General features: G+C 44.1%; 1 protein-coding gene across 3 annotated transcripts in view; it reads left to right on the top strand.

The window, feature by feature from the left end:
- The first annotated feature begins 6,862 nt into the window (after window positions 1-6,862).
- The window catches only part of PPARGC1B (PPARG coactivator 1 beta), a 97,445-nt gene continuing 83,279 nt past the window's right edge, over window positions 6,863-21,028 (top strand). For all 3 annotated transcript variants that reach the window (XM_056574744.1, XM_056574746.1, XM_056574745.1), the window contains exon 1: window positions 6,863-6,949. In XM_056574744.1, the coding sequence (XP_056430719.1) occupies window positions 6,878-6,949 (72 nt within the window). In that variant the 5' untranslated portion in view covers window positions 6,863-6,877. The remainder of the gene's footprint in view (window positions 6,950-21,028) is intronic.

Here is a 21,028-nt window from a genome sequence, read left to right as displayed (position 1 = left end):
GCTACTTAAATACAATCTCCTGAAACTGGAATGCCCCTGTAAAGTTCCAGGACCCTAATGTAAAACCTAAAACTTGCTACCTCTGCGTCCTCTAAAGCTACACTTCTGGTTAAATCCACGACACTTGAAAGACTGAGATAACCTATCTACATTTGTATTCTGCATGCAGAATTCTATTTCTCCAGGAGAGGGACAAAAAATCTACCGTGTTTATATATCCTTTTAGGTTTGTTGTATTCGTGGTCCATGTTCACACACACAATTTATTATCTATTTACTCATTTTCTTTCTTCAAAAGCAAGATTATATCTAAACTTTGGGAAAGAATGGATGTAAAAATATGCACAGATCATAAGCAGTAATGTACAAACGTACAGTACGAGGATAGTAAACTAGATATTTAAAAAAAACAAAATTGCTGACAGATGCAGAAATCTAACATTTGTTTAATCCGACATTGATTTAGAAAAGCTGATAATCTGACACAGAACTAAAAAGGAAATGCTGATGATCAGATTTTATTTTGTCCTATTTATTTTATTATATACATGTCATATATATGTCTCTGACCTTCATATATATTTTAGATATATATATATATATATATATATATATATATATATATATATATTATATATTTAGCTTTTACACCAAATAGCCATAACATTAAATCCAGGTGAAGTTAGGCTGGTTTCACATATATCAGGCATCTGGCATAGTTTTTCGCCGGCGTGCACTGGATTGAAACTGATGCTAGAACTAATCCCATTCATTTGAATGGGGCAGTTCACAATCATCCAGCATCTCAATTTTGACGCCGGATGCTTGGGCACGCCGGAGGGCACTGGACAGGGATGCACAACATGCTCCGTTCCCCTGTCGGCATTCCAGAAACAATGGACGTCGGATGCCATACAACTGATGACAACTTGTCATCAGTTGTGGCATCAGTTGTGTGGAGATCTAGGCTGAGTTCACCTATGCTGGATATATGTGAACCCAGCCAGGTAATAGTGATTACTTGAACCCAAGTAAGGCTGCATTCACACCAAGTTATTGCAATACAGTTCCCGTTATACCTTTTTAATGTGAAAACTGTGTAGAACTGTATTGAAAACCGTATGCATTGACTCTCCATTGAAAACCGTATGCATTGACTCTCCATTGAAAACCGTATGCATTGACTCTCCATTGAAAACCGTATGCATTGACTCTCCATTGAAAACCGTATGCATTGACTCTCCATTGAAAACCGTATGCATTGACTCTCCATTGAAAACCGTATGCATTGACTCTCCATTGAAAACCGTATGCATTGACTCTCCATTGAAAACCGCATGCCAAAAGATGCATCAGGTTGTGTCCCTTTTGCATCCTGTACATTTTTTTTCCGTTTTGCATCCTGTTTCCGTTTTGCATCCTGTACGTTTTTTTTCCCATACCCGAAACCGTAGCCTACCACGGTTTTAGGTCCAGGTGAAAAAACGTATTAAACTGTATACTTCATTTTTTTTAACATGGGAGTCAATGGGAACCGTACAGAACAGTATGTGCATACGGTTCCATCCGGTTTTCGCCATCCGGTTTTTGACTTTGCACAATTTTTTTCTTGGAATTTCACTCAAACAAGTGAAACTTTATTCATAATGGAGTGAAAAGTTAAAAACATAATTTTTTTAAACCATATACGGTTTTTAACCTTATATGGGTTAAAATTTGTACCCACGTTTTGATACAGTTTAGTCCACTTTTGAGGAATCCGTTTTTCATCAAAAACCTGATACGGGAACTGTATTGCAAAAACGTGGTGTGAATGCAGCCTAATAGTGATTATGGTATGAGAATTAGAGGGGATGGGCTACATGAGACATCAAGCTAAAGCGGGAAAAATGGGCAACCATAAGCATATGGACGTCTTTGACCAGGGCTACATTGAGATGGCATGACAACTGGGTGAGATTATCACCAAAACAGCAGATCTTATGTGGTGTTATTGGCATTCAGTGGCAAGTGCATTCCAAAAGTTGTCCAAGGGAGGACAACCAGTGACTCCGCAACAAAGTCATGTATGCCCAAGGCTCATTGCTGCACATGGTGTGCAAAGGCTAGTCTGGCTGGTTTAAAGGGGTATTCCAGGCAAAAACTTTTTTTTATATATCAACTGGCTCCGGAAAGTTAAACAGATTTGTAAATTACTTCTATGAAAAAATCTTAACCGTTACAATAGTTATTAGCTTCTGAAGTTGAGTTGCTGTTTTCTGTCTAACTGCTTTCTGATGACTCATGTCCCGGGAGCTGTCCAGCTCCTATGGGGATATTCTCCCATCATGCACAGCTCCCGGGACGTGACATCATCATTGAGCAGTTAGACAGAAAACTTCAGAAGCTAATAACTATTGGAAGGATTAAGATTTTTAAATAGAAGTCATTTACAAATCTGTTTAACTTTCCGGAGCCAGTTGATAGATATAAAAAAAAGTTTTTGCCTGGAATACCCCTTTAATCCTATAACAGTGGTCTCCAAACTGTGGACCTCCAGCTGTTGCAAAACTACAACTCCCAGCATGCCCGGACAGCCGTTGGCTGTCCGGGCATGCTGGGAGTTGTAGTTTTGCAACAGCTGGAGGTCCACAGTTTGGAGACCACTATTATAGAAGGAGGTTATCCAGGATTAGAAAAGCAGCCTCACACCTGTCCTCAGGTAGTGTGTGGCATTGCAGGTCAGTTCCATTGAAGTAAATGGAGCCAAATTGTAATACCACATACAACCTGAGGACAGGTGTGGCGCTGTTTTTGGAAAAGAAAATTCGCTCTGCTTTCTGTTCCTGGATAACCCCTTTAATTTCAGACAGCTTCAGAGGTGTCCACGACAAGGGAGTCTGTTCAGGGGGTCCGTCATAATATAATTTTCTTTTTATATTTTATTATCCTCTTTGCTTTTAAGAAGAATGATGATACCTATTACTCTTTACGCTGCAGATCGATCCTGACCCTGGTAAGACGAAGGCCATTCACAGGCATGGCTGGCAGGTGACACCACAACACAACCATTTCACTGTTGACAAACACCATAGTTACTATTTCCAGGGCATTGTGTTTGTCTCTGACCACTTGACCATTACAAATTCCATTGTGCTGACATATAATGCCATGCTGAGCATGTATACTAGTGGTCTGCAAACTATGGACCTCCAGCTGTTGCAAAATTACAACTGCCAGCTTGCCCAACAGCTGTCTGGGCATGCTGGGGGTTGTAGTTTAGCAACATCTGGAGGTCCAGAGTTTAAAGACCACTATACATATATAGCTACTGTGGGCAGAACATTAATCCCCCAGTGCACCTGCCACAAGTGTCCGGAATAACTAGTTCCAGATATATAACTAGTTCCATTCACGTGTTATATATCTAGGGTTAGTCATATCTTCTAGGTTATGTAGCTGCTGATGTGGTTGTGTTCTATAATATGTTCTGCCACCTGTTATATCACTACTGGGCTCCTCTCTGTAAACATGTGTCATATATATATGATGTTCTGCAGCAGCTGAGTTGTTATGATTGCTATTTATACAGCCTTTTATGATGTGCTGTGCAATGTAATATATTGAACCCTTAAAATATATCCTGCACATCTGCCATAATGTAAGAGGTTCTACATCAGTTGATTAGTGGTGTAGGGGGTCTATATACTGCACAGTGCAATATATTGTATAGCTTGTAGGCTGCTGTCAGTATAAACATTAGTTCTACGTATGAGGTTCTTCAACAGCTGCGGTGTCCGAAAACTTGTATAATGCATTGTGTATCATAGTGTGTTATGCAAGTCCTAGGCTATTGTTCATGATGAAGAGGATCCCTCTAAGGTCTTGTGCAACCAAACATAGCATTGCTGAGACAATGCTTGCCATGTCTAAGAGGTTCTGCAGTAGCTTGAATATTGGTTGTGATATAGAGAACCCTTACAATGTGCTATATAACCAATTAGACAACTACTTGGATGATGCTTGTTATCTCTAAGAGGTTCTGCAGCATCTGGAGTATTGGTGAACCCCCGTAACATATTATGCAACCAATTATATAACAGCTGAGCTGATGCTCGTCCTCTCTAAGAGGTTCTGCAGCACCTGAGCTATCGGTGGTGATATAGAGAACTCCTATAAGGTATTGCACAACCAGTTGTATAACAGCTGAGTCAATGCTCATGTCTAAGAGGCAGCAACTGGGGTGTTGGGGATATAGAGGACCCCTATAACATATTGTGCAACCAGTTATATAACAGCTGAGTCAATGCTCATGTCTAAGAGGTTCTGCAGCAGCTGGGGTGTTGGTGGTGATATAGAGAACCCCTATAACATATTGTGTAACCAGTTATATAACAGCTGAGTCGATGCTCATGTCTAAGTGGTTCTGCAGCAGCTGGGGTGTTGGTGATATAGAGAACCCCTATAACATATTGTGTAACCAGTTATATAACAGCTCAGTTGATGCCAGTCATGTCTAAGAGGTTCTGCAGCAGCTGGGGTGTTGGTAGTGATATAGAGAACCCCTATAATGTATTGCGCAACAAGTGATATAACAGCTTGTTTGATGCTAGTCACGTCTAAGAGGTTCTGCAGCAGCTGGGGGTGTTGATGATATAGAGAACCCCTATAACATATTGTGTAACCAGTTATATAACAGCTGAGTCAATGCTCATGTCTAAGAGATTCTGCAGCAGCTGGGGTGTTGGTGATATAGAGAACCCCTATAACATATTGTGTAACCAGTTATATAACAACTGAGTCGATGTGGCATATCTAAGTGGTTCTGCAGCAGCTGGGGTGTTGGTGATATAGAGAACCCCTATAACATAATGTGTAACCAGTTATATAACAGCTGAGTCAATGCTCATGTCTAAGTGGTTCTGCAGCAGCTGGGGTGTTGGTGATATAGAGAACCCCTATAACATAACGTGTAACCAGTTATATAACAGCAGAGTCGATGTGGCATGTCTAAGTGGTTCTGCAGCAGCTGGGGTGTTGGTGATATAGAGAACCCCTATAACATAATGTGTAACCAGTTATATAACAGCTGAGTCGATGTGGCATATCTAAGTGGTTCTGCAGCAGCTGGGGTGTTGGTGATATAGAGAACCCCTATAACATAATGTGTAACCAGTTATATAACAGCTGAGTCAATGCTCATGTCTAAGTGGTTCTGCAGCAGCTGGGGTGTTGGTGATATAGAGAACCCCTATAACATAATGTGTAACCAGTTATATAACAGCTGAGTCGATGGTAGTCATGTCTAAGTGGTTCTGCAGCAGCTGGGGTGTTGGTGATATAGAGAACCCCTATAACATATTGTGTAACCAGTTATATAACAGCTGAGTACATGTGGCATATCTAAGTGGTTCTGCAGCAGCTGGGGTGTTGGTGATATAGAGAACCCCTATAACATATTGTGTAACCAGTTATATAACAGCTGAGTCAATGCTCATGTCTAAGTGGTTCTGCAGCAGCTGGGGTGTTGGTGATATAGAGAACCCCTATAACATAATGTGTAACCAGTTATATAACAGCAGAGTCGATGTGGCATGTCTAAGTGGTTCTGCAGCAGCTGGGGTGTTGGTGATATAGAGAACCCCTATAACATAATGTGTAACCAGTTATATAACAGCTGAGTCAATGCTCATGTCTAAGTGGTTCTGCAGCAGCTGGGGTGTTGGTGATATAGAGAACCCCTATAACATATTGTGTACCCAGTTATATAACAGCTGAGTCGATGTGGCATGTCTAAGTGGTTCTGCAGCAGCTAGGGTGTTGGTGATATAGAGAACCCCTATAACATATTGTGTAACCAGTTATATAACAGCTGAGTCGATGGTAGTCATGTCTAAGTGGTTCTGCAGCAGCTGGGGTGTTGGTGATATAGAGAACCCCTATAACATATTGTGTAACCAGTTATATAACAGCTGAGTACATGTGGCATATCTAAGTGGTTCTGCAGCAGCTGGGGTGTTGGTGATATAGAGAACCCCTATAACATATTGTGTAACCAGTTATATAACAGCTGAGTCAATGCTCATGTCTAAGTGGTTCTGCAGCAGCTGGGGTGTTGGTGATATAGAGAACCCCTATAACATAATGTGTAACCAGTTATATAACAGCAGAGTCGATGTGGCATGTCTAAGTGGTTCTGCAGCAGCTGGGGTGTTGGTGATATAGAGAACCCCTATAACATAATGTGTAACCAGTTATATAACAGCTGAGTCAATGCTCATGTCTAAGTGGTTCTGCAGCAGCTGGGGTGTTGGTGATATAGAGAACCCCTATAACATATTGTGTACCCAGTTATATAACAGCTGAGTCGATGTGGCATGTCTAAGTGGTTCTGCAGCAGCTGGGGTGTTGGTGATATAGAGAACCCCTATAACATATTGTGTAACCAGTTATATAACAGCAGAGTCGATGTGGCATGTCTAAGTGGTTCTGCAGCAGCTGAGCTGTTGGTGATATAGAGAACCCCTATAACATATTGTGTAACCAGTTATATAACAGCTGAGTCGATGTGGCATGTCTAAGTGGTTCTGCAGCAGCTGAGCTGTTGGTGATATAGAGAACCCCTATAACATATTGTGTAACCAGTTATATAACAGCTGAGTCGATGGTAGTCATGTCTAAGTGGTTCTGCAGCAGCTGGGGGTGTTGTTGATAAACAGAACCCCTATAACGTATTATGTAACCAATTATATAACAGCTGTCGTGTCTAAGAGGTTCTGCAGCAGTGGCACGGGCCGGAGCTGTCAGTGTGCCCTCCCCTTGCCGGCACCCCCTCCCTCTCCTCCTCCTCCTCACTGAGCTCTCTCTCCCCTCAGCCTGGGAGCTGCACTCGCTGAAGATGGCGGACTGCAGCACACTGCTGGATGAGGCGCTGGAGTCATTCGTGTTCAGTTACCTGACTGACAGCCCGGTAAGAGTAGCCCTCCATGGGCACAGCCTTGGGCACGGGATGTGGGGCAGTGTGCAGGGCACCTGTAAGTGATGCATTTCTAATGACAGGTGGTGCCCCCCATTTTCCTCCTGACCCCCCCGTATTCTGCATCCTGATTTGCTGCAGTATATATTCCATGCTGGCACTGTATACCCTTCCCAGTTGGTGCAGAGCCCCCTGTGCCCCTCCTCATGCCGGGCACGCACCGCTCTCCTGCACTCTGCTGCCCCCCTTGAGCATGCTCTGCACCTCATCTCTGTGCCTCACGTGTGCCCCCTCACTGCTCCCCACGTGGAGTACAACCTGTGCCCACTGTGCCCCCCGGCCGGCTCGCCGCAGTGTGGGCACGGGCCGTCAACTTCATTCATTGCCGTCACCTGTTACACGTGGAGTAGCCGGAGCGGTGATGGGACTGGGGGGGGCACGGGGTCCGGGCTGTATACACTGCCCCAAGTGCTCATGTGATCACAGTGGGCACCGGCGTGTGGCACCGGGATCCCATGCGGTTTCTGGAGGGTGGTAGCATGCGGTGCCGGAGGGGGGCGTGTAGCCGGCCTCTTCTATCATTCCCTTTCGCAATCCTGTGCCCATGTGGCGTGCACAGTGGAGGGATTGTGTGGTGCCAGGCATGGCTGTGGGTACCCGACACTTGTATTATGTCCCTGGCACCATGTGCGGCTGCAATCTGCAAGCTATTGTTACTTTGTTGCAAGAAATGATATCCCTCCTCCCTCTACTGACTTCTTCTATAATGTGAGGCTGGTGCTGGGCACTGTGCCAGCCTATAAAAGTAAAATAATGGGGGGGGGGGGGGGGGGGGGCACAAATCATTACATCCTATGGCTTATCATGTTTGCAATATGTTTAAAGCCCCTAAGCCCATTGTATTAAATGTGACTCTCTTCCTATGGCACCTTCTACCTGCAGGGCAGTGCCAGTGTTGGTGGGTTATCCCATAAATGCCAATATATTTGATTACATCGGGTACACACTATTTAATTTGACCCCGTTTTAACGATTATTGATATCGATAAAGCACATTAATCTATAGACCTGTTTGCACTGATCACTGCGCTCTTCTTCATCCTCATTGTCTATACCAGTGGTCTCCAACCTGCGGACCTCCAGATGTTGCAAAACTACAACTCCCAGCATGCCTGGACAGCCAACGGCTGTCCGGGCATGCTGGGAGTTGTAGTTTTGCAACATCTGGAGGTCCGCAGGATGGAGACCACTGGTCTATACTATCTGACCATGTGAAGTCTAAATCACTGGTGTGACTCTCCAGCTCTTAATAAACTACAACTCCCAGCATGCTTTGTGAGCCAACGGTTGCAAAACTACGACTCCCAGCATTGTGGAATGGTGCATGCTGGGATTGCAGTATTGCAGCAGCCTCAGGTTGGAGATATATGCTGTAGAACAATGTTTCCCAAGCATGGTGCCTCCAGCTGTTGCAAAACTACAACTCTCATCATGCATTTCTTCATCCTCATTGTCCATACTATCTGACCATGTGATGTCTCATTCACAAAACTACAACAACCAGCATGAACAATCGTGCAGGATGGGGGTTATAGTTTTTCCACAGCTGGAGGGACTTTGGTTGGGGAACATTGTTTTACACCACTGTCTCCCAACCGGGGTGCCTCCAGCTGTTAGGCTGTCCGGGCCTGCTGGGAGTTGTCGTTTTGCAACAGCTGGAGGCACCCTGGTCTGGAAACACTCTTCTATACCATAAATCTCGAACCTTAGGCTCTGGTAGTTGCAAAACTACAACCCCTAGGATGCATGATTGCACTTTCTGGGGGTTGTAGTTTTAAATCAGCTGGAGAGCCTCAGGTTGGATATTTATAATGTGAAATGTTTTCCAACCACGGTGCCTCCAGCTGTTGCAAAACTACAACTCTTGGCATGCTGAGAGTTGTAGTTGTGCAACAGCTGGAGCGCCGTGGTTTGGAAACACTGGTGTATAAGGCTGCGTTCACACTGCCGTCTAGACCCGTTCTGTTCTTCTCCTGTCAAAAATAAAAAAACTGACTTAAAAAAAACCGGACAGTAACGGATGCAAATGGATGTTATCCGTTTGTATCCGTTTTTGTTCAGTTAATAAACCAAAAAAAAAAATTTTTTTTGTTCTGAGCATGCTCAAAAGTAAAAACGGATGAAAAAACGGATTGAAAAAAACGGATGCAAAAGGATGACATTAAAGGCTCATCCGTTTTCCATAGACTTCAATGTTAAATTTACTGTATCCTTTTTTTTTTTTTTTCTTCCGTTTTTTGGACAGAAGAAAAAATACTGCATGTGCCGTTTTTTCTGTTTTCGTAAAAATAAAAAAAATAAAAGAAATGAGTGCAAACGGATTGTAAAAGAAATCCCATTGGCAAACAAAACGGGGATAAAAAAACGGTGACAGACGGCCGTGGGAACGCACCCTAAGTTGTTACACAAGCTGTCTGTATCTAATATAGAGACAGTATCAAATGTCCACCCGGACTGTTCCACCTGCAACAATAGCGAGATGTCATAAAGAGGAGTTTGTCATCATTATAATCCTATAATCTTATAGGACTGGAATTTAACCTGTAACTGGAATGGAAAGGTTTGTCCTTTTTTTTCAGTTGTTTCGGACCCACTCCTAGATTTGGCTATAAATACTGAGCAGAATGCTGTGTGTGAACAGTGTGCAGTTGGCTGGCTGTAATATGGATGCTTGTTTTATGGACCCCGATGACTGAATTCATCAGAAGCGGAGGTTGTGCACCATAGGCTACTGTATAATGAACGGTGTGAGGTCTAGGTGGTATGTTCCATCTTCGCGCCTATATTCCGGTTATCGGAAAGCGCTATTATTACGGTGATATGCTTCAGTGACAGATTCAGCTCTGCTATGTATGTGCATGGAATGACGCCATTAACACCCAATACTTGCAGTCACTTTAATACAGGCTGTATACAGAAGTGTATGATCAGAAGTAGGTGTGCAATGTTATATAGTGCCAGGCTGCCATGTGAGGTGAGGAAGCGCCCCCCCAGTGCTCGGTCCATTACTATACCCGGGTGTACAGCAGGGATTCAGGGTTGGGGTAGTGCCACTACCTGTCAGTTTCATAACAGCGCTGCAGAGTAGTGGTTATAAAAGCGAGGCGTTCTGGGCATGTGTGTGATGCAGCCTGCTTTGGGCTATTATTATAGGCAGAGAAATCCAGCTATATTGACATTTATACGGGCTGGAGACGTGATTGCATGAATCATCACCACCAAGACTGCCGCAGCCGCTCCAGATAGCATCTTACTCCAGATAGATCAGGTCTTAAGGACGATGCTTGGGATTTATAGGGAATGTTTGGACCACAAATACGGACTGCCCAGGTCATAGGATGCCTCAAGCAATGCCAGATATGCCTAATCTTATTTACTATAAACCCTCATGATTGCACTGATAGGGCCCATTCTATGGCTATGTTCAAACGGCGGAATATCCCAGTGGAATCCATTGCAGAAGAGTACCATTGTTTTTATTAGGACAATGCCACACCGTCCATAGAGATGAATTTCTTTGGCAGAAACTCCCAATTTCTGCCTTCGCAGAAAGAATTGACTATTTTTTTTAATGCAGAATCCACTCGGATATGCATTGCCATCTATAAAGAATGCACATTTTTAAGAGAGCCCAGTGCTGGCCTGTTCTGCTGGTGCCCGCTGTTTGCAGAATGTCCACTGGAAAATTTCCACAAAAAATTCTGCAAAAGTTCCACTGTGTGAACATAGCGCCAAGCGCCATATATATATATATATATATATATATATATATATATATATATATATATAGTATATGTAAAAAGTAGACAAAGTCCAGCACAATATCAGAGCAATACGTGTTGATTTATTCAGCAATCGGCCAACATGGAGAACAGGTGACACGTTTTTGTCAACCGTAAGTAGCCTTAGTCTTAGACCGTGGCCAAAACGTGTTGGCTGATTGCTGAATAAATCAACACATATTGCCCTGATACTGCGCTGCGCTTACCGTGGCCAAAACGCGTTGGCTGATTGCTGAATAAATCAACACGTATTGCTCTGATACTGCGCTGGACTTTGTCTAGTTTTTCCATTTACTCCAAGAGATCTGGGTCCGGTCTCATCCGTGTCCCGGTATAGAGGGGAGGGTGAACTTTTTCCTTTACCCCAGTCCCTATAAGTCTACATTCATATTGCAGCCCAGAGCAAGTTGTATTTACCTATAAATGTTCGATGCAGCATAATTTTTTATTGCATTGATTTGCTCATATGTCAATGTGCGTGTTTTTGCTGCTGGTAAATCTGCACAAAGTCATGTTCTGCGCCCAATTCCATCACCTTATTATCAAGAAAGAGCTATACTCACCCTCCCTATCCCCTGGAACTCCTGTGGTGACACTTTTCTGGTCCTCCACCTCTCCCGGTTTACTGGACCCCTTGTCGACTCCTGTTTTGGCCCTACATGTCATTGCTGCAGACCACTAAATGGGGGACCTACCTGGGAAATGTCGCCAGGGGATCAGTAAGAAGAGTATGCCGTTTTTTTATTTTAACCTTTGCATTTGCTGATTGTGCTGCAGATCCACAGCACTACGGTTTAATCTAAGATTCTCCCTATCCCACCCAATGAATCTAATAGAAAAATCTGCAACGTATCTATGCACTGCCGGTTACTGTTATTCTCCACATAGGAAAATTCCACAGCACGCGAATGAGGTTTAGAAAAATGTGTTTTAGGTGGACAGACAAAAAGCTGGAGGGACCTGGGGTGCATTGTATACCTGGTTCCTAGGATTGATGGCCATAAAATATGTATATACATACTGTAGATCAATGGACTTCCAAATGTTGCAAAACTCCAACTCCCAGCATGCCCGGACAGCCAACGGCTGTCCGGGTATGCTGGGAGTTGTAGTTTTACAACAGCTGGAGGTCTACAGTTTGGAAACCACTGCTATAGATCTAGCAGTAAAATGTAAAACAAAACTGTACAAATGTTTGCCTTGAAAATATACCAGTGGATAGTGATGGCCAGGCGACACCTCTGGGCCATCCACTTTTGAGGGGCAGTCCAAAGATAGCATTGTAAATATGAAGCAAAATCTGCAGGGGCTCGATGTGAGGTAATTTTTTTTTGTAGACTTATTACAGATATTACCCCAGTATCCTAAAACTTCCTAGTGAATCTGCCAGGGGGGAATTCACCTTCAACACTACTGGTACGATGGCACAGGACATGTGTGCCCATTAACACGCATACTCAACATAGTGAATTGTGGTTGATAGCTGCCGGCCTAGACAACTATGAGGTTGACTGGTTTCACGTGAGTGTAACACGGTGCATGTTAGGGTTGCACGTTCTGGCCTAACCAGGAGCGGTTAGATTGGAATTGTGTTTCATAGATAGAATAAATCACATTTAGTCACCATCGATGAGATTTAAATTTCATCACTGACCTCTGCCAGACAAGGAAGTCATGTCCCAATGTAACAAAATTACCTAATTTTGTGTCTGCTTTTCCTATCTAGGGCCTAAGTCTCTTCCCCCCCCCCCCCCCCCCCCTCTCTCTCTCCATTCAAAGATTACAGTGAGCAAAGGTTATGGAGTATATGGTGAAGCTATAAAGCTCACAAACGTAGGTAGTACCAGGAAACGCTAAGACCCGGATTAGATTACCATGCCTTGAGCTGGAGATTAGCAGGGCACTGCCAGTGGTGGGGTCTACTACAGGTTTGTGGCCTAGTTATTTGATAATAGGGCATCTGTGGGACTATAATGTAGACTGGGTGAATCCTCTAATTTCTGTGCAATGTTCATTTCATTTTCATATGTCCGTCTCTCTGTGTAGGCCCCGAGCGTGCCGTTTATTGCTTCTCATCCGCCCAGGCTATAGCCACATGAAATAAGATTAGAGATCGAGTGGAAATCTAACCCTGGATGTTAATCCCTTCACTGCTCTGGTTGAATGGATGTTACAAAAGTGATTAAATAGTCTAAGCCGCCTGGTAAAATACCGTCCTGAGTATGTGTGGTCAGGGGTTGGTTGGTAACGCCTGGGTGCAAGTGTCATAAGGCAAGAGTGGCATGTGCTTCTGCGTGTGTTGAAGGTCCATGTAGTCTCTGATGCAACTGCGTGTAAGGCTTCCTGGAACAGTCACATGCTTTGCTATTGTAAATTATAAATGGAAGGCGTATGCCCTGTGTGCTGCTGACGTCCGTATTACTCCCTCACCAGCCCCCTTTACGCCCGCCCCCTGAGGCCTCCTCCTTACTACTCTAATGTGAATGGAGGCTGCTAGAGCAAAGTCTGCTTGAGTGCATGCTTTCTCTCAGCGATAGGAAGGACATGAGGTGGCAGAGCAGCGTGCTTCCTCTCTAACGTGTTCTGTGGAGGAGACTTTCATGGGCCATTCATGATGGCTTTTGTAGGCCACAAATTTTACGGCTAGTTAAAAAAGAAACCAAAACGTCAACAAATCTATAATAATTCATATTCTGTACGTGTAATGATAAACTTTATTTAATATTGTCCACGAGAATTTGTATGAAAAAGTTTCACAGCTTCTACTTTACAAGAGTGGCAACACCATCGTAATTGCAACCAGTCCACATTAAGGATGTATATATGCAGGTGAATAGACTGATTTACAGCATTTTTATACAAGTCCTATAAAATAAAAAGTTCCTGATTTTCTAGTAGATCCGAGTTGTTGGGATGGAAATCTACTCGGCTAACCTTCAGTCCGCAAGGTGTAGGTTAGCTCGGTGGCACAGAGTTCACTAAGAAATGATTAATCAGCGCATATTCCAGAGTGCGGGCCGCGCATTTATCAGGAGCAAGATACCACCGCTACGAGGCATATGTCAACCCTTGGAATGATTTTACGAGGAGGTAGTGATAATGCAGACCTGCGGGTGCGAGTTAACCTGTAACAGAAGTGCAGTAAGCCCTGTAAGTCTGCCAAAGGGATTTACATTGTGTTTTAATAAATCTCTTTGGAGTTTATTAGTTGGTGGCTGAGGCCCCAGGGCTTATTATTCTGCCACTTATGGAATAATTCACTGCATATTTCTGACATATTGTCTTCCTGACGTGAGTGGGCTATGGTGGGTGGGCATTGCAGTGATTTGTGTAGTGGAGGCTTCTCTGGGCTGTTGGGCTCTTAGAGGTTAGGACAGAGATCTCCAAACTGTGAACGCCAGGATGTCGCATGCCCGGACAGGGTGGTTGGGGTATGGTAGCTACATTTGCCCCCGCGATCTGCTGCCCACAGGTTGACACAGCTTCATTCATGCAGAGAGCTTGGGCGTCAGGCAGGGGATCGCGGAGGTTGTAGTGGTCGGACCCCCTGAGATCTGACACTAAGTTTTTATTAAACTGGACTACTCTGTTAGGTACATTTGACCCATTAAAGTGGTTATCCAGGATTAGAAAAACAGAGTTTTTTTCTTCCAAAAACCGCACCACAACTGCCCTCAGGTTGTGTGTGGCATTGCAGCTCAGTTCCATTAAAGTGAATGGAGCCAACTTGTAATACCACACACAATCTGAGGACAGGTGTGGTGCTGTGTTTGGAGAAAAATTTATTTGTTTTTCCCTTTAAACTCAATGCAGCAGCTGTTGAATGCTGCAGTATATGTCGGCGTATCCTTTTAAAAGGCTGCTCATGTATACCTCTGACATACTTGTGAAATGCAATGCGAACCCAGCCACTGTGGATATCCTAGGGCTGGGCGGTATGGCCAAATATGTGTATCGCAGTATTTTTGTAACTTATGGCGGTTCCATGATATATAACGGTATTCCCCTCCCCCCCCCCCCAAAAAAAGGGCAGCAAAAGGTAAACAAAAATAAACTTTAATAAACTAAACTTTAACGCATGTTCCTACGTTGGTCTTCCTGGCGACGTGAACGCGGACAGCTGTCAGCCTATCACCGGCCGCAGCGATGTTCCGCCTCGGCCGGTGATAGGCTGAGCCCACTGTCATATAAGAAGCTGGCGGAACATCGCTGCGGCCGGTAATAGGCTGACGGCTTTCCGACGATCCATTCCCTAGGAAGCTGGTCCGGACCGACGGGGAAGGTGAGTTAAAGTTTATTTTGTCTACCTTTTGCAGCCCGGGCATAGGGATACAGTATAGAGCAGTGGTCTTCAACCTGCGGACCTCCAGATGTTGCAAAACTACAACTCCCAGCATGCCCGGACAGCCACAGCTGTCCGGGCATGCTTGGGGTTTTAGTTTTGCAACATCTGGAGGTTGAAGACCACTGGTATAGAGTGTCAGCGCCGGCGGCCGCAACAAACAGGAGGACGAGGAGGTCAATGCTTGCGGGCGACATATGTGAGTAGTACCCCGCAGCTGGGCTGACCATTCATTCCTGAGGGGGGAGGGGCCAAACCAGTATTCACAAAAATTCATATCGTGCAGCACAAAAATTTCGGTATTCGGTATGAACCGGTATACCGCCCAGCCCTAGGATACCCCCCATGCCATACTGTGACTTGCAGTATTGTACTATACTCCTTAGTGGATTTCACCTGGTAAAATCTGGAGCGAATCAATATCAGCAGCAGTGTGGCGGGCACTTTCCGGATATGCCCAGCACTGCCATGGCACGTCTTTTTCATTTGTTCCCTGTTGAGTAGATGCACAAAGAAGTAATTTTCACCATCTCCATGTAATTGGCAGCACCCCAGTCTCCTGCTGCTTGCTTCACAGAATGTGACAAAACGGCTGATTTATTAGACTTCTGAACTGACCGTCATTGCCACATTTTCCTGTTCTGCATATGAAATGATTAAAGTTTCTAATACAATCCATAGTTTCTGGCGTTCCTTTCTTTAAACTGTGAATTACAAAACATTAAATAAATAAAATTGTAAAACTATATTGTATTTCAATTATGGTATATAAACCAATGCCATAGAGATTTATTCACTCACTAAACGGTATGTTGAAGTGCTGGAAAATATCTTGTCACATATACTAAAAAAACATATGTTATGGCTTCTTCTCAGCTGTGAACCTTGCCCATGGTTCAGGTGATCCACAGTCTAGTGCTGCTCCCTGGCAGCCCAGACTAGTAGTGCAGGTGGCACAAATGAATAAAAGCTATGTCTGTTCACTTTGCATGGCCCACCAGCTGCATTTAGTGTTTTCTGTATTACTATGCCACTTCCTAAATCCATTTAGGGAAGTCTTTTTTTTTTTTGACAGAGAATTGTGTGATTTCTCTCTCCCTCCCCCTGTACGGTGTCCATCCTCCGACAGGTGAAACGGCGTCCCGCCTCCTCCCTCGGGCCAATCTCGGTCGAGCGTCAGCCACAGCTCCCTCCTCCCTCCTTTGTCATCCTAAAGTCTCTCATCCGAAACTCCGTCATCCCTCAGACAAAAAACTTTCCTGCCGTGTAGCAGAGCCGAGTCAGTGTCAGCTCTCTGCTATACGGGTTCTGCTGTACACGCTATTCAATGTCAGCTCTGCTATACAGACTCTGTAGAACATGTAGTGTCTGTATTATACACGTGCAAGTTTCACAGTTACGACTCTGGTATACAATGCTTTGCAGCGTCGGCTATGCTATGCGGCAGTTGCGTCTGAGGGAGAATTGTCTGAGGCATGACGGCATTTTGGACGACGGAGTTTCGGATGAGGGAGGATGGAGTTGTGGATGACGACTGACGGCGATTGGTCTGAGAGAGGAGGCGGGGTGTTGTTTCACCTGACGCAGGACGGAGTTACTAACGACTGACTATGTCCTAAAATGGACACCGTACCCCTGGTGTCTGCCAGGGGTGCTCTCTCCATTCTGATAAGGTACAGTCTGTGTACTGCCCTTCCTGAAGACTTAGTGGCTTTTTCTTAAAATGTTGCCCCTTTTCTTGCTGGTAGGGAGGGAGGGGAGTGCAGAGAGAGCCAACTGCAGACAAATGCATTCTGCTGTGGAATCTGCCCAAAGCAGTCAGTTACTGTATGTATAGCAGTTGTATAGACTCTACAGCAACATATAAAGTTTGCTGTATATCGGGTAGGGGCTGCAAGCTCTGCACATATCACTTACCTTGGAGGAGCTCCATTCAATCTCTTACTTAGTTTTAAAACATGGGGGGGGGGGGGGGGGGATGTTGCAAACAAACCACAAAAGAAATAAATGGTTGTCTATGAATAGAACACTCCACAGAGACACATAAAAGATCACTGAAGTAACAATGTGGGAGTGGAGTATGTATTTAGAGCTATACCACAATAACATGCACACGACACTAGCAACAAATAGCAAACTGGTTAGTCTATTGCACTGGTTTGCCATTAGAACGTTAAAGCGTTAATGTCATTAGAAACAACTCATTTCATTTAGCTCACTATTGAGACCCGTTGCTATCGTGAGTTATTAGCTGGGGTAGCGGGCAGCATTGTGCTCCGCTCCCCAGCAGGCTAAGAGATCCATACATTTCTTTGCATAGACTTCTATGCAGTGACGGTGACAGCTCTTTCGGCAGGCCAAGGAGCAGAGCGTAATGCCGTCTGCTTCACTGGGTAAGGTTTGTTTGACTGATTGCTTTCTCTCCCGGTCCAACCGTACGTACGAACGTTTGCCTGGTGCTCTGGATAGAGAGAGAAGAGGTAAGCCACTTCCACCAGTGGCTTACCTCCCTAAGAACAAAAAATTTAGATAGTTAAATTCTCAATAGGTGTTGTCTATCTTTAAAAACACAAACTATTTTACTTACCAGGGGACACTGTATCAGGGGAGATGGGAGGGACTCTAATGATTTTGACACATGAGGGGGACACTAATGACTCTGACACAGGGAGAGATGAAGGAACACCAATGACTGATATGATGTCACTTTGTGTGATGTTACGTGTGGCATCCTGGCCCCTAACCTTTTTTTGCTGGCCTTACTGGCTTGTTTATCATTAACTGATGACCCATACATTGACATTCAATGAACGATCTTGTGAATGCAGCGTAACACGTGATGTGTTTAAATGAGACAGTGACAACTTTATCAAGCAGTGACTGGACCTTGGATGCTGCATTACGCCTGCCTGGAGCCCAGTGCCAGCTGCTGGCAAACGTGGAGTAGGCAAGTCTTGAGTCTTGATCTGCTATTGACTCTAGATTAGTAAGTACAGCCCTTTTTTCCCATAGCCTGCACATTTGAATCAGTTTCCCTGGAAGTGGTGAATATTTCTCGGAATACCTGCCCGAGACTTGTAGACCTCGAGCTGATGCTTTCCCAGTAAACTCTGTGACGTTTGAACATATGTGTTCTGTTTTAAGGCCTGAAAATGTACTTTGAGAGCACAGAATCATTCAAAACTTTGCAGAGACTTTCAGAATCCTCCCAACAACCTTTGGTAACAGCTCAGTTACAGGATTTGTAACATTTACTGCAATTCCTTAACTTTGTGACCAGTAACCTTAAAACCCACTTTCAAGGCATTTTACGAATGTTCTATTTGGTAATGTGTTCAGTCCCATTCAGCTACATTAATATAACAACCTTTACTTACTCTTTACTTTATCCTTACTCTTATTTTACACAATACAAGGGTCACAGAGGAATTGTATAATGTAATTTAAAGTTCTTGGCCTCTGGGTGGCGCTATCTTACTGAAGGGTGTTGATAGTTTACCTTACTGCATCTCCCACTTCTGATCTGTTTTATATAGTCACTCTTAATATTGTGTACTCATTGACGGAAGACAAAACAGAAACATTAATTTCATGTCAAAACTCAAAATGTCACAGAATATGATGTCAAGGTATCAATGAGGCAGACGATGGTCTCATCCAGGGCCGGCCCGGAGCGGAGAAGAGGGCCTCCTGGTCAAGATGGATGGCCTGGACCGACTCACCCTCCCCACAGGAAGTCGGACGGTCCCTGCAACATAGATGGGCGACGATGGGCGGCCCGGCCCATCCCCTCGCCTCCCCCACCGGTATGCCTGCAATTTTTTCCCCATCACTCGAGTATAAGCCGAAGGGGACTTTTTCGGCACAAAAAATGGTGCTGAAAAACTCTGCTTATACTCGAGTATATACGGTATCCTTATTACCGTGTACACAATGCCAGAACATTGATCCCACCTAATATTGTGTAGGTTCCTCTTGTGGTGCAAAAACTAGTGTGACCCATCGTGTGTCCAGCATTAGCCCTGAATAAACAATTCTAAAACACTCTTTGTGTTAGTAATAAATTGAGGGAGGAGACATCTTTCCATTTAAAATCTCCCCCCCTCTCCCTCTCCCTCATAAAATTATGTTCATTATACGATAGGGCCGTCTGGTTAATGGCTTTGTGCGCCCTAATGGTGTCTAGTTTATGACAGATCCGACACTTATCAGATGTCTCTTGTATCGGAGAGTGGTAGAGTGCAGTCCAAACAAGCTCGATCTGTTTTCTGTGTGATTAATCTGCATGATTAGTTGGGTACAATGCTGCTATTGGGCTCCATAAATCATATTATTTGTACTAGTAATTGTGAATGCCAGCTGGCAGTATGGGTGTACAGTGTTTGTCAGATGTACACGATGTACCACAATTCTTCTTAATGTAATAAATGGAGATTCGATGACAAATGAGCGCAGCAGTACCCCTTTCATGCCCGGTAACTATTCATGTGCTGAATGAAGTTCAAAGAAGCGAGACACTGATGTTGGTATAGGAGGAAGCGTGCAAATAACTCGCTAGTTATTTGGTAATCGATCTCCTAAATCATAGGCCGGCCCTTTTTTGCTGTAATGTAAACCTTATTGTTCATTTCTATAGGATCTATGCAAGGCCACAGGCCACCGAAACCTATTAATCTGTCACGTGCTGATGTTCGCTTTAACTTTTGGCCCTTACAGCCTATAGGCACTGGGAACGACCTTGGTTAAATAAAATGTAGGTTATTCATTGAAAGCACAAGGGCAGCCAAGCATTTAACAAGATTGGTTCCCAGTGTCCCCCCTGGAGACCCCATGTGCTTTTTCATTTCCTGAAGATCATTAACAAAGACTGGAGAGGGTGTCAGGGGTGAGAGGATAGGTGCTGGCTGGAGCCAAGCACACAGCCTGATTTACCTGTAGGGTGGATGTACTGTGTATGCAAACCAGGCTTCCTGACTGCAAATGTTACTTGTGTCGTTCATTTGAGGAAGTAGTACTGCACGTACTCTGTTTATCTCCAGCCGCAGCAGACAAACCGCATTCAACTCTATGGATTATTATACGCACACTGTGAGAAGAGGCAAGTCTAACCCTGCTGCGGTTCTAATTCTGTCCTACGCCTTCTCGCTCACTCGAGTCCCCATCCTACGCTCACTTTTTATAAAAGCTGCAGCACTAAACGTGAGACGTGCCTACTGTGATATTCTCCTGCACGGACTTGATGTTTGGACTCCATCAGCATTTCCTGGCGAGAATATGACTATTGTACATTTTAATGGTGTTTTCATAACATCCTGGTTTTTGCCAAGGACAAGAAATGCGTTATGGGACATCAGTGGTTTTCATGGTGTTTGATGCTCTTTTAGACATTATACATTAGGGTTTCTTATACTTTTATTGGGGCCTCACCTCCTATGCTCTTACACCATGCTCTTACTCTGGATAACATTAAATAAGTACAAACTGAGTCAATAATGTTGGTAAACCAGAGAAAGGACAGTGCAGTTCATAGACCTTTCTGTTAAAAACTTCCTCTTGGGCTATGCTGAACAGCAGCAAGGGGGCTCCTTATATAGTACTGTATACTGTCCAGAGCAGGAGAGGTTTGCTATGGGGATTTGCTCCTACTCTGGACAGTTCCTAAAATGGACAAAAGTGTCAGCAGAGAGCACTGTGGTCAGACAGAAAGGAAATTCAAAAAGAAAAGAACTTCCTGTGGAGCATACAACAGCTAATAAGTACAGGAAGGATGCAAGTAGTTTAATGCAAGTAATTTACAAATCTGTATAACTTTCTGGCACCAGTTAATGTAAAAAATGTTTTTCAGGGGAGTATCCTAAGCAATGTATAGATTATGGCAAAAATGCCTAT

The sequence above is a fragment of the Hyla sarda genome, chromosome 4 (genome assembly GCF_029499605.1).
Source record: "Hyla sarda isolate aHylSar1 chromosome 4, aHylSar1.hap1, whole genome shotgun sequence".
Taxonomy (NCBI): Eukaryota; Metazoa; Chordata; class Amphibia; order Anura; family Hylidae; genus Hyla; species Hyla sarda.
Note: the sequence above shows the minus strand (reverse complement) of the source record. Positions and strands in the feature narration are given on the sequence as shown.